Source organism: Ipomoea triloba, chromosome 14 (assembly GCF_003576645.1).
Source record: "Ipomoea triloba cultivar NCNSP0323 chromosome 14, ASM357664v1".
Lineage (NCBI taxonomy): Eukaryota > Viridiplantae > Streptophyta > Magnoliopsida > Solanales > Convolvulaceae > Ipomoea > Ipomoea triloba.
Genome location: NC_044929.1, coordinates 12032655 through 12047327, shown reverse-complemented (window position 1 = coordinate 12047327; position 14673 = coordinate 12032655). Strand labels below are relative to the sequence as shown.

The window sequence follows — 14673 nt, the reverse complement described above, 5'->3', positions numbered from 1 at the left end:
AAAGGTAAAGGCGGCAGGCGGGTTGTTGAACAAGAAAATGCTGCGAGGGCTGGCGGGAGTAATGGGGAGCTTGCTTGTTTTCGATTGGTGGATGGCATAGGCATAGATAGGAAGAGTCTGGGTCTGGTTGCATTTTTGCGATTCTTTTGCACGATTACATTGTGCTCTGTGAGGTTTTAGGGTTCTAGGACAAGGTTTTATTACTACTTATTTTTGTTGTTTTTTGCAGTCATGGTTTCGTCAGGTTTTACACATGATTGATTTGTGTAGCATGAATAGCAAGCAGCAAATGGCGGAATGAATGAATGGATTGGTTGTAACTATTGCATTGGTTTGTTCATACCCTATGTATTTTAGTTACTAATATTTTTAAATGAGAAGAAGTGATTCAGAAGCGTTCATTGGTTGCCCATTGTCATTTCAAAATCTAATGCGTCACAATATCCTGTCATTTAACACCTTAATTTGATTTCCATACATGTGAGGTTGAGTTTTGTTCCTTTCCTTTCCTTTCCTGGTTTATGCATTTGAAAATGGTGGTCTGTATTTTTTTGGGGTGAAGAGGGAAATTCGCAGTCTCATTACTCTGATCAATTCAACAGTTTGACAGTTACCATGTGCTCTTCTAATCTTTTTATTTTTGTTTTTGTGAGAGAGAAATGGGGAAACCATAGCGACAACACAAGTGAAAAAGCATGTGCGATAGATTTGATTGAAAGTTGTTAACAAAAATTAAATTTGTGACATTTTGATATGAGAATTTGTAATAATAAGAATTGAATTAATGATATTTTAGCACAAAAATTATGCTTTAACCGCGATTATTTTTTGAGATATAAAATTAGTTCAATCAAATAATATTAAAATTAATGATATTTTAGCACAAAAATTATGCTTTTAACTCCCATGTGGAAGGGAGTGGGTTCGGGCTCAGTGTAAGCATCTGTTGACTTTTTGTGTTTCAATAGGTTGAGAAAGTAGCTATGAGCAGAGACTACATTGTAACCGAGTCAATAGAAATCAAAATAATAATAATAATAATAATAATAATAATAATAATAATAATATTAAAATATAAATTTTGAAAGGGAATGTAGTAACATTTTTATTTATAATTTACTAGAAAGTTGTGTTATTAAAAAAAAAAAAAAGACCCTAGAGAAGAATAAACAACCGGAGTCCGAACAACACCAAGTTTGGCATCGGAGGAGAGAGTAGAGTGTAATGGGGTCGGAGAAGGAAGCGCGGCGAAAGCTATCGTGCTCAGCCTGTTTCGATGCACTCTGGTTCTGCTACAGTATGCTATTTTCTTCCCATGCGGAGAATCGTTTTCCTATATTCTGATTAGAGTTGAATTTTAGGGAGTTTTTATGAGATTTGATATCTTGAGATTATAATACGGATCAATATCTGAGACAATTTCAATTTCTCTAATTGGGAATTTCATTACGTTGTGGCAGCTCCAGTCCATCAAATGCAGCAGTACTATAGGCTCGGTAACCTCGACAACTGTTCTGATAAATGGAGTGCCCTTTATGATTGCTTGACTCTAAAAACTAAACGCCAAGCTGAAGTGGAGGTATGCTTTCATTTTACTGTTTAAAGTTTTTAAACTATCGATTTGTCTTAGAGAAGGGATATAGTGCACACAGAATGCAACCAAAACTGCATTAATTTCATTTAAAACAGAAATGGTAGCTTAGAAATTGTTTGGATCATTTTTATTGGAAGGTTATATGGTTGCTTGCTAGCTAGCTAGCTTGTGCTGTGTTGTTTAGGTCTTTGCTTTTTCTCAACTCTTAGGTTACCTTTGAGATCAATCCCCTCCTGGTGTTGCACTAGTTGCCTAAAAGCAGGTTTAGGGTTGTAAGATATTTTCTGGACAAGGTGATATAATATAGAATTTCATTAATACGGTACTTTACTTAAGCCAAGACTCTAATTCTACTACAAAGCTAGCTAGCTCAAGAGTGGAGGTTTGTCCCCAACTTAAGTTACATTCCACAATCTCTTTTGGAGCTGATATGGGATAGACAGATAGTATCACACTTACCCTTCTTTTGTGTTTTATACCATTAGAATAAGTATCTTTCTGGTGTTGATGGTTGTCTTACATGAAGGCAAATGTGTTGTGGGGTGCTATTTTTTGTTCTGTGCCTAGTCAGGGTGACCTTTTGTTTCCTTAGCGGCTGCATACTTGCGCTAGTAAACCTTTTGGTGAGGATTTTTTCTCCTACTTCCCGGGGACCCTGTCCTTAATATGATGTAAGCTGAGGGGGAGCTTCTTTATTTTCCTTAACATGTTATGTGATTGAGCTAGTAAACCTTTCTTGATGGGATTTTGACTTGTTTGGAGTTAGGGACCACTTTGCCCATTGAGCGTTTTTATGTCACTGGCCATCGTTGTTGGATACTGCAAATTAACTCCTATGGGCGAATGGCACTTTGGAACCACGATTTTGAGATTTGATTCTCAAAAAAAAAATTTTAAAGTCTCGAGTGTGCATGTGATGCTCTTAAGAATATGCAAACTGTGCTTGTTCAAATTTGGGTGAGCTGGAATACAGTGCAAGTCCTTTTATCACAAGCTGCCTGAAGATAGCCCCATTTGCTAGGTGTCCAGGACTAGAATAGAGTTTGTAAGAGCCATGCTATTTGTAGGTTAACATGCTACAATACACTGTCCAATGGTTGGAGTCAGAGAACAGTTGTACCTACCTATATGTACAGGATTTTCAAACTGTGTCCATGTACTGAATAGCTTCTTAGTATTGGACCATGATTTTGGATTAGGAATAATTTTTCCTCTCCTGGCTGTAACACTTAAAATTTTCAATTGGGTTGACATACTTTACATCTTTACCCCAAAGCATATACACAATGGAATTTTATGTTTACAGTTGATTCATTGCAAGGCTTAAAACAATCCCACATCACTACTCTGGTCTGAAATTTATTGGGGAATATCCATTTTAACTGCATATTCCATTATATAAACTTTCTGAATATGTGATATTATCGCTCCTTATTCTTGGGTTTCATGAAACAGGAAATTTTGGAAAAGCGGGAGAAAACCAAGCCTCACATATGGTCTTTTCGGACACCAGAAGAAGCAGCATCTCACTGGCAAAAACTCTATGGGCATATGCACATATATGAAGATGAGTAAAATACACAAACTACTGGTCAGTTATTGATTCTTCTTTTTCCCATTCAGAGCTTCAAGCAATAATTACAATGATTTACCAAAGCAATTTAATGATTAGTTACTGGTGAGGTTATGGGTTAGCCATATCATCTGGTCAACTGATTCCGAATTTTTTGAGGTAAGGAATTTAATTTATGGAATTCCCAATGATTATTTCAATATATTATTTCAGTGAACATTGTTTATGTTGTTGAGGTGGGCTAAACTCTTATGATGAACACAACCAGCCAACTAATAGGATAAGCATATTTAATTATAAGGAAATTTTAAGGTGTCGATTTTTACGGGGTAGAACTCAACTAATTTTTTAGATTGTACTGAATAGAGGGGGCCACAGGCTAGTTCCGGATTGAACTAATCTTGAACCGGCTTGGAGCTAACAGTGTAACAGGATCTGGTCTAGGAGCTAGGACTTTCCAAACCAGATCAGAACTGCCTTGTAGAGGGTTGATCCTGGACCCCTGGTCCACCCATTTGGACTTGGCCCCAGTCACTCCTCGAGGCTTGAGCTAATACTAGGCCTTCTTAGTTTGAGTATGAACAACCTTGGTTGGTTTACATCCTTGTAGTTCTTTGTTAGTTAGGATCACAAGGCAGGGTTTATCTAATGCATATTCTCTGGAAGTGGCTGTAAATTTTCTTCGCCACCCAAAAACAAAATTCTTCTCAACTCAAATTATAAATAGTGAGTCCTTGGTGGGTAGCAAACCCTTTTATTGTTTGAATCAAACATTAGCGAATAATCGAAAGGTTTTAGCATCTAGGATAATCTGTCTAACTGCAGCAACTGCTGCTATGACTCCCAAGATGGAAAACACCACAGCTATACTCAAATTTAACCAGAAAACAACACTCCTCTTGGAAGGTTTGAAGGTTGAGTTGAAGAAAACCACAGGCAACACAAAATCCAGCGGCATAAACCCAAATGCACCAATTACTGCATTTATGTCTCCAAAAAATGGTAGCATTGCAGCTATCGTAGTCGCCACCACAACAGATAATGATCGTGATATCACTCTGGGAATCACGTTCCTGCTAGAGAATTCTCCACTCTTTGGATCTCCAAACATTCTTTCCAACATTTCATTTGTTGGTTGCAAGTACACCTTTCATAGCCAAAACATTGAAAAATCAGTACCCGCCTAAATTTTTAATTGAAACAGAATATGTTATCGAAAAATCAGTATAACAGAATACATTATTCTTACCACAGCTACAGCGGAGAGTTGCATAATGGTAAAGAGATTGGTGATGAAAATGAAAGCTTTGGGAACCAAATTTTTGCCATTTTCTGTGAAGTTGCTGAGAATTAGTCCCTTAGATTGGTTCCCAAATGCCCAATACCCAGAAATGGCAACACTGAAGAATGTTGATAACACTACTGCATAACAAATACACAGTCCTTTGAACATCTTCCCTTTCACGGGTGGAGCCAATGTTGCCTGTAAATTAACACTTTCGATCATTTCAAGGCATTCCAGTATACTAATTCAAGACCGGGGTAAGTACCTAATTATTGCTTCATTCACAAGATTCGAATTTAAAACTTTGTGATAAAGGTGACCTGAATTTCTGGAATGATGCCATTCCCATATGTTGTGGCGATGATAGCCACCGCATTGAATATGCCAAAAATACGTGTTTCATTATCGCCATTAAGAGAGTAATCCCTCCTTGGTCCCTTGGATGAAACTCCTGATAAAATATAATGCAGATTTTTACCAAATATGAGTTTAATTAGTCAATACCGGCTATTCCATTCACAAGAGTCGAATTCAGAGCATCATTTCAAAAATTTTCCAATATTGATTACGCTATTCATATAAGATTCTAAGTTCAAGCTCAAAACTCACAAGTCATGGTAAGAAAACATACCAATATAGATAGAACCAACAGTGGCACAGGCACTGTAACATAGGCTGAGAATCAAAGAAACCAAGTTGATGTATCTTAGCGAGTGAAAAGATGGCATTTGAGCCAAAATCAACATCACCACCCCAAATATAGTCACAAATTCGTACAGCTTCATGCTCCCATTTGGATTCCACAGCAGATAAATTGTCTGAATTTCATCAACAAAAACAAAACATTATATTGTACTCCGTATTATATTATATGCACTCAAATTTACAGTATTTTGCTTCTGATTCCAAGAAAATTTAATGCATTTAAGTAACATTAGTGTATTTAAGAACTATGCCAAAATTGATGGAATAATATTGTTTATGTAATATAAAATTTTGGTGACAAACCTTGAGGCATTGTCCTCCAAGCAAAGTATTGCCAATCACTGCACCATAGCATACCAGCAGTTGAATTGGGCCTACGAAGTATCTGCCCCATCTTGGCCCTGCCCAATTTCATTTTCACATTCTTAACTTGTGTTAAGTATTATATATATATATATATATATATATATATATATATATATATATATATATATATATATTAGTATCAAACTGGTCCTTTAATAAATAGTGCAATTGGAGCTTCTAAAAAGGATGAAATGACATACTTATATCAACAAAATAGTGCAATTAGACCTTAATTTTATCTATTCAGTATGTCACGACTGATATGACACTGACTAAGTTAGCACGTGGTGTCTTGATGCTTAATTGGATCTTACGCATACAAAATTTTATTTTTAAAATTTATTTTTAAAAAAACACCGACCATTGTTGAAGGCTTGAAGGCCAATGATTGCTTCCATTGAAGAACAACAATCCGTCAATGTACAAGACAACCATGGCTGCAAAATTATGACCTAATTGAACTATTTTATCAATTTAGAATACCTCATTATAATTTTTTTGCTGTACTTAATTGCACTATTTCATAGACTTAATGTGCTTATTTGACAATTTTTATTTTTTTTATAAAATAATAAAGTGGTAACCTCATTATCAATTTAAATTTTTATTCTGACAAAACACTTTTGCTCAAAATGAATTTTATGCAAAGCAGACCTTCAGATAACGCTGCGAACGTTCTCATAAATCAAATAACATGTTTTTCAATATGATATTAAAATAACCAAAAGTCCAATAATGTCGGAAGATTAAAAGACATTTTTCTTGTATTACACAATTACCACAACTACTACTAACTACTAAACCTAATTATTATATTATTATTACGAGTATTAGTTTTTGTTTTCTTCTTCTCCCTAACTAATTATTAGTTTTTGTTTTAAACTTGCGGCTTGACAATTTGCTCACATTGCACTCATTTATAAAACAAAGATTTAGTCAAAGTTGGCCAAAAGTTAGGCTCGTACTAAAAATGATTAGTCAAACTTTTGGCTAAGCGGAATAATAAATAAGTATAAAAATTGTCAAAAATCTTATAGTCAAGCAGTATAATTGTGGCTCTCTCAAATGAGAGGTCACAAGTTTAACTATTTGTGCTTTAATAGGTTGAGAAAGTATGTATGAACAGATATTACATTGTATAAGAGTGAATAGTATTAAAAAAAAGTATAAAAGTTAAAATAAGTCAAACATGAATTTTAAAATTATACATAATTACCTCAACTCTTCTTTTAAAGTTTTTATTTTTATTTTTGAAACCAAGTCTTTATTACGGAGTATTTATATATTGCTTTTGCATTTGTATCTCATGCCAGTCTCATGCAATACTATCCGGGTTTATTTGGTTGGGAGGAAAAACATTTCTAAGAAAAATGTTATCCTCAAATCATGGAAAATGCTCATTTCTTGTGTTTGGTTTATGAAATTCATTTTTCATTGGAAAATGAATTCCTCAAATTTGAGGAATGGATTTTGTTTTTCATGGAAGATGGGAAGAAAAAGTTGTGGATGGACTATTTTACCCCTTGTGTTATTTATTAATTATTATTAATTTTTTAAATTTGTAGGGGTATATAGGTTTTTATACTCATTATTCTTTATAATTCTAAATCCAACTAAACAACGGTATTAATATTCTCAATAATTTTTTTTTCCCAACTAAACAATGAAATTCATCTCCCGAATAACTACTTTTCCATGTAATTTTACTTCCATTTCCCTTAAAATATTTTTCGCAAACCAAACGGGTCCTCGGGGTTAACGGTGCGGGTTGACATGTTATATGAGTTGGGACTAGAAAATGCACTTGCCCTACTCTGCTAAAGCCTGCGGTCTAGCCAGCCAAATTCTTTAAAAAATAAATTTAAAAACTATTTCAAAAGTTAATAATAATTGAATAATAAAATAACCTTAAACATTTTAAACAAATATTAATACAAAAATTTAAAGTTAATAACGAGTCTAAATAATTTAAAACAAAATTAATTAGTAGCAAGTTTAAAATTTTCAAATGCTAAAATTCAATATGAAATTAAAATTTTAAATATTATTATTAATATCGATGAGTCAAGCCGTCTCATGAAAGACCTTTAAATCCTTAGCTCGCACCCTAACTTATTAGGAATATACCGAGTCGACTCAGTGGACTAAATAAGTTTAAAATCTTAGTTCAAATATTTAGATGTCACTTGTTGTCACTATCTGACGATGTGCACTAAATAAACATTGCTTTTAAATAGAGTTAATTATATTTTTTGTCATAGATTTATAGGTGACAGTCCACTTTTAGTCCTTTTTTATTAGAACATCCTCATTTAGTCCTAGTATTATTGTGGCATGACCATTTTTAGTCCTCTTTCAACCAAATCGTTGAAATGTCATTAAACACAAAGACATTTTAATCTTTTTTATACAAAGTAGGTTGAACCGCTATACTTTTTATGTTTATTTTTTTTAAATCCATATTTGAAAACCGAAATGCCATTGTATTTAACGATATTTAATATATTTTGTTGATAAAGGACCAAAAATGGTCATGCAACAATAATATTAGGACTAAAAATGGATGTTCTAATAAAAAAGGACTTAAAGTGAATTGTCACCTATAAATCTAATACCAAAAATAGAATTAACTCCTTTTAAATAATATTCATTATGTCCCATTTCATGTACTACTTACTATTTATTGGTCAAACTAATTCTTTCTTCTTTGTTTATTTTTTGTAGTTTTTAATTATTTTTAAATTTGATTTTTTGTGTTTAAAATACTTTTAATGTAGTTGTTGACACTGAAAATTTGCTAAATATTGTTATTTTTTTAATATTAGTATATTTAAATGTATTTGGATAATATTGATATTATCTAATTTGTTAATTAGATAATATCAAAAGAGTTTGAATTTATCAAAACTCTTTATCTTACAGCTATAAATAGGACCTTTTATTTCTATGTATTCATCCTAGGAAAAATCATAGAAATAGCTTGAAGCTTATTTAGAGAATTAGAGATCATGATCATGAAAATAAAAGCAAAAGCCCCATGACCTTGAAAGTCCAAAGCTCCTCCATGCCTATCATATTGATCAAAATCTCCAATTGAAGATCAAGCCATTTGAACTCGGAGGCCCTTCAGAAGAACAAACATATAAGTTCTTCTTTGAAGATCAAGCCACTAAAGATCCGGGGGCCTTCAATGGAGCGTCAAGACATCAATTGAAGAATCAGAGGATCATCCAGAGATATTGTACCCACACCTATATTGATACATATTGTAACATGAATTTTGAATCCCATATATATATTCAAAATTTATTTGTTTACAAATTTGTTAACACTGAAAATTTGCTAAATATTGTTATTTTTTTTAATATTAGTATATTTAAATGTATTTGGATAATATTGATATTATCTAATTTGTTAATTAGATAATATCAAAAGAGTTTGAATTTATCAAAACTCTTTATCTTACAGCTATAAATAGGACCTTTTATTTCTATGTATTCATCCTAGGAAAAATCATAGAAATAGCTTGAAGCTTATTTAGAGAATTAGAGATCATGATCATGAAAATAAAAGCAAAAGCCCCATGACCTTGAAAGTCCAAAGCTCCTCCATGCCTATCATATTGATCAAAATCTCCAATTGAAGATCAAGCCATTTGAACCCGAAGGCCCTTCAGAAGAACAAACATATAAGTTCTTCTTTGAAGATCAAGCCACTAGAGATCTGGGGGGCCTTCAATGGAACGTCAAGACATCAATTGAAGAATCAGAGGATCATCCAGAGATATTGTACCCACACCCATATTGATACATATTGTAACATGAATTTTGAATCCCATATATATATTCAAAATTTATTTGTTTACAAATTGGCACGCCCAGTGGGACAGCTCTGCCTCTCATCTCTTCATAGGCATCGATATGGGGGCAAACCCCATATGAAATTTGAAATGGAGGAAGCTAAATGATACTCCTTGGCACGAGTTAAAACGTCCTTATATCTCCTTAGCACGAGTAAAAACGGCCTCATATCATGCTCCTTGGCACGAGTCAAAACGGCCTTATTATATCTTAACTGTAGTGTCGAGACTTACTTGCACTACATACTTTCGAGTGGTATATGCTCTCAAGTGGCGTACAAGCAAGTCTCGAGGGGGCATTTGTTGACACTGAAAATTTGCTAAATATTGTTATTTTTTTAATATTAGTATATTTAAATGTATTTGGATAATATTGATATTATCTAATTTGTTAATTAGATAATATCAAAAGAGTTTGAATTTATCAAAACTCTTTATCTTACAGCTATAAATAGGACATTTTATTTCTATGTATTCATCCTAGGAAAAGTCATAGAAATAGCTTGAAGCTTATTTAGAGAATTAGAGATCATGATCATGAAAATAAAAGCCCCATGACCTTGAAAGTCCAAAGCTCCTCCATGCCTATCATATTGATCAAAATCTCCAATTGAAGATCAAGCCATTTGAACCCGAAGGCCCTTCAGAAGAACAAACAATCAAGCCATTTGAACCCGAAGGCCCTTCAGAAGAACAAACATATAAGTTCTTCTTTGAAGATCAAGCCACTAGAGATCTGGGGGGCCTTCAATGGAGCGTCAAGACATCAATTGAAGAATCAGAGGATCATCCAGAGATATTGTACCCACACCCATATTGATACATAGTGTAACATGAATTTTGAATCTCATATATATATTCAAAATTTATTTGTTTACGGTAGTTTCTAAATATATAAATTTTGTATACTAATACTAAACTTAAATATTAAAAAAAATTAAATTAAAAATAATTTCAGTCAAATCTTGTTAACTGAACAAAACAAATAAAATGGATTGGAAGGAGTAATTCGCACAAAATATAAGAAGTAATCTGCAATAATTTTTATTTTTTTTTAAAAAAAAATTGCCTAATTTTGAAAATCGTACAAGTTGCATTACGTTTACTAGTTGATAAGTCATGGTGCTGCTGTCGACACATACCACTTGCCATTAATATTCAAAGGCTCAAAGCCCAAAAAATGTGGTCAATATTGTACGTTTTGTTATTGTACATCACATTAAGTCATTAATCATGCATTTAATACTCACACTACTATCACCATAAATTCAGGGAATTAAAAACCTCATCTAAATAATATCTAAAATTAATACACGGAGTACTATAATCGAAATATTAATATATGAGAAAATAAATTTTTAGTCCCTCAATTACTTTATACCAATCATTTTAATTTTTAATTTTTTGCCATTGTAATATATCACCTAACATTTTTTAAAAATATAGTTTTTATCCTTGGAGCAATATAATTGTTAAACACCATTAGAATTTTACTTATTAAAGGGGTATTTTAATGTTATATATATATATATATATATGGGATGGTTCACGCTCTCCTAGGTGAAAAATACGGTGAGATATGAGTCGTTTATCTAAAATAGATCAACGGCTCAAAATTAAGATTTAAAAAAAAAATGTATTTTCCAATAATATAGATAGAAATGATCTTAAATGTCTCAAATTGATGTATTTAAGTGTCGAACTTATGCAAATTAAGCTATGATGTGAATATAATATCATATAAATATATATTATTAGGCCACCACATACAAATAATTGGAATAAGGGTCAAATAGGCCATTGAACTACACACAAAACTGTAGTTAGGCCATTGAACTCAAAAACAATGCAATTAGGTCCCTGAACTACACAAATTCATGCAAATTAACCCAAAGTGACTTGTTTGACTTGATCTTCCGGTTACCAACTTTAAAAATAATATTTTAAAATAATTTTAAATAAAATACTTAATTAAAATTAAATTTAAAATTTAAAATTTAAAAAAGGACCCAATTGACTTGTTCCTGTTTGTTGTCGTTGTTGTTTTTTTTTTTTAATTTTAATTAATTAATTTAAAATATTATTTTTAAAGTTGATAACCCGATGATCAAGTCAATAAGTTACTTTGGATTAATTTGCATGAATTTGTGTAGTTCAGGGACCCAATTGCATTGTTTTTGAGTTCGATTACCTAATTGCAATTTCGTGTGTAGTTCGGTGGCCTATTTGACCCTTATTCCCAAATAATTAATGTAAATTACCCATGATATGAGTGGCCATGTCCCGAAAGCGGAGGAGGCGGCGCCCCTTTTGAGCATTGTGTTCAAGAACTTGTGACATTAGGTTGTAGGAATAGAAAGTGACGGCGGCGCCGACGACGAGGCACACGATTCCGGCCGCCCATCCCAGCAGTGCAAAAGCAAACGGTAGACTCAGTAGCGGCGGCGCAACTATTGACGTCGTCAAGTGGTATCCACAGTGCCACCATGATCCTGCAATTTATTATTTGCAATCAATAAATTAAATTATATTATTCATTGTCTGACAGATTATATTAATATTATATTTCTCTTTACACTTGATTCACTGAATAAGTAAAAGTTATTAACATGAATGGTCTTAATTATCTGTTACAACACTAATTTATTAGGAAAGACCAAAAGAAAGAAAAAAAAGTAAAAAGTAAAAATTGAAACATATTTTTTTTGGATGGCTAGAAAAATTCAAAATCACTATTCCTGAATGAGATGATATACACGGAATAAATTCTGCTATAATCTAATAACTCGTAAATTACACTAAAGAAGTAATTAATTTAAATGCAACTCGTAATCGTCATTACTCAATTTGTATTGAGTGAATAAATTTTATGTACTCTGGTATAATAGCTCGTAAATCACATGCCAACTATGGGATAAATTGATTGAGTGCGGGCCGTGACACAATCAGCACTAGCTGCAGTAGTAATACTGTGGACCCACTTTTTGAAATATAGAAGCAGCCTGCTAAGACTGATCATTCAAATTAATGATTATATGGAAGGCCTTAAGCTTTGGCAGGAGGTATAGTAACTCCATTATTAATGTTTGTTGTGGAACATAGCTAAGAACATCGTGGTAAACTCTGATACAAAAATTCTGTATGTATATGAAATTATCATACTATGGATCAGGGTTCATATTGTATTGTAAACTCTTATACAAAAATTCTGTACATTCAATTAAGACAGTTAACCATTTCTATACATTAAACAAATGAATTAATAATTGTTGACACAAAATATGATAACTATAGATAAAAAAAACTTTCAACTGTAGATATAGAATGTGTCAACTACAACTACAGAATCTGAATGCTATTTTTGGATCAGGGTCTATAATGTAAGGTATATTTGGTCAATTGTATAATTTGCCATGTACACGAGGACAGGCCGGAGGACATAATAAGATGGAAATTAAGACGATGAAGCTGAGGTTTAATTAATTAAATTGCTGAATTTTTGCAGTAAAAGTAAAAGTGAGGTACGTACCTTTAGATTTAAGGACAAAGAGGGCACCGGCATCTTGATCTACTTCCTTCTGGGCATCATCTCCGACACTCTCTGCTGAGGAATATTCATCAGGACCAACCATGGTGCCCATTTCTTTTCTCTCTATCTTTCCAATCACTATCTCTCTCTCTCCAGCCAATATATAGGAGGGGAGGAGTAAAGCTACTTAATCTTTTGTGGGTTGAGGAGTAGGAAGAATCTTTGATTTGTCATATGTATCGGGGGTGGGTGGGTGGAGGTTGTGTATATATATATAGCTCGTAAGGGCAGCCTGAGTGGCAAGACCAAGACACTCGCGGTCGTGAGGTCCTGAGTTCAAAACCGTCTCATTTGCCAGGGCTAGGGTTTGCATCGCACTCGCGGTCGTGAGGTCCTGAGTTCAAAACCGTCTCATTTGCCAGGACTAGGGTTTACTCACATACTCGAAAGATGAGTGGGGTTTGCATCGATAAACCCAATATATATATACACACTATTTATCTATTTACTTCATTAAATTCAACTTTGACAAGACATATATATATACACTATTTATCTATTTAATTCATTAAATTCAACTTTGACAAGACAATATCAAAATGACAGAAGAAACATTAGAGCATCCTTATCAATAGAGTCTTTTCGCGGTATTTGAGAAGTTTTTGTAAGTGTGATTAGAAAAGAGAAAATGGGGGAGAAGGAAAAAAAATAAAACAAATATAATTTTAAAGAAAAAATTTAAAAAAAATAGAAAGTTAGGCGCACCAAAGCGGGCGCGTGCAGTACACGCGCCCGCTGGGCGCATAACTACCGCATCACGCACGCGTTATGTGGCTGATTGTGTACTCAGTGGGGCCCATAATTCTGAAATAACCCCAACATTTGCAGAGAGAGCTCATTCTTCTCTATCTTCTTCTATCTCTCATCCAACTCACAATAAACTCTGACATGAACCAAGAAATCACTCCTGATAGGGGTGCTCTTAATGGTATGCATGGGTTAGGTGACTTCATTAAATTCAACTTTGACAAGACATATATATATATACACTATTTATCGATTTACTTCATTAGATTCAACTTTGACAAAGACAATATCAAAATGACAGAAGAAACATTAATGGTATGCATGGGTTAGGTGTTAGGGATGAGTTCACAACAAAAATATGGATTAATGCTAGTACCCGATATGATTTAAGATAATCAACGATTTTAATGTAGGTAGGTGAAAAATGCAATGAAATTAAAGTTTGACAAATATTATTTCATTTTTATAAGTAAAAAGGTGCACTAAATAATACTACAAAAATACAACTAATAATATGCAAAAGTCCAATCATTTTGTTTTGAGTGCATTTTTATATTTTACATATCATTGGATGCATATTTAGAGTCACAAATGTTGAGTGTATTTTTTATGTATCATCAAATGCACTTTGTAATTTTACATGTTGCACTTTTATTGTTTAAAATTTTATATTATTTACAAAATTATCACCATAACACATTTTTTCCATTGCTTTAGAGCCATAATAATCTCTAATCGATAGCTAGCTAGCAACATTAGTCCGTAATCTTTTTAACCTAATTATATTTAAGGCAGTATTCTTATTCGCTCGTATTCCTACATATATTAACCCACCAATTTGTGGCAATTAGTAAGTGAACTACTACTAATGTAATTGCAAAGTTAGACATTTTCCACTTGTAAAGGGTTTATCTTGCATCTAAATTAGATGTTACTCATCACCATTAATTATATA

The 14673-nt window shown here is 32.9% G+C and overlaps 2 protein-coding genes across 2 annotated transcripts; one reads left to right on the top strand and one right to left on the bottom strand.

The window, feature by feature from the left end:
* The first annotated feature begins 1153 nt into the window (after nucleotides 1-1153).
* LOC116005095 (uncharacterized protein C227.17c-like) lies at nucleotides 1154-3393 on the top strand. The gene is made up of 3 exons (XM_031245337.1): nucleotides 1154-1297; nucleotides 1461-1579; nucleotides 3050-3393. Exons 1-3 carry the CDS (start codon nucleotides 1225-1227, stop codon nucleotides 3167-3169), a joined length of 312 nt encoding a protein of 103 aa, XP_031101197.1. The 5' UTR covers nucleotides 1154-1224; the 3' UTR covers nucleotides 3170-3393.
* Nucleotides 3394-3825: 432 nt separating this feature from the next.
* On the bottom strand, nucleotides 3826-13134 carry LOC116004670 (GABA transporter 1-like). The gene is made up of 7 exons (XM_031244811.1): nucleotides 12912-13134; nucleotides 11644-11874; nucleotides 5461-5558; nucleotides 5084-5270; nucleotides 4773-4903; nucleotides 4417-4650; nucleotides 3826-4314 (listed from the first exon to the last, which is right to left on the bottom strand). Exons 1-7 carry the CDS (start codon nucleotides 13021-13023, stop codon nucleotides 3934-3936), a joined length of 1374 nt encoding a protein of 457 aa, XP_031100671.1. The 5' UTR covers nucleotides 13024-13134; the 3' UTR covers nucleotides 3826-3933.
* Between the last annotated feature and the right edge of the window lie 1539 nt (nucleotides 13135-14673).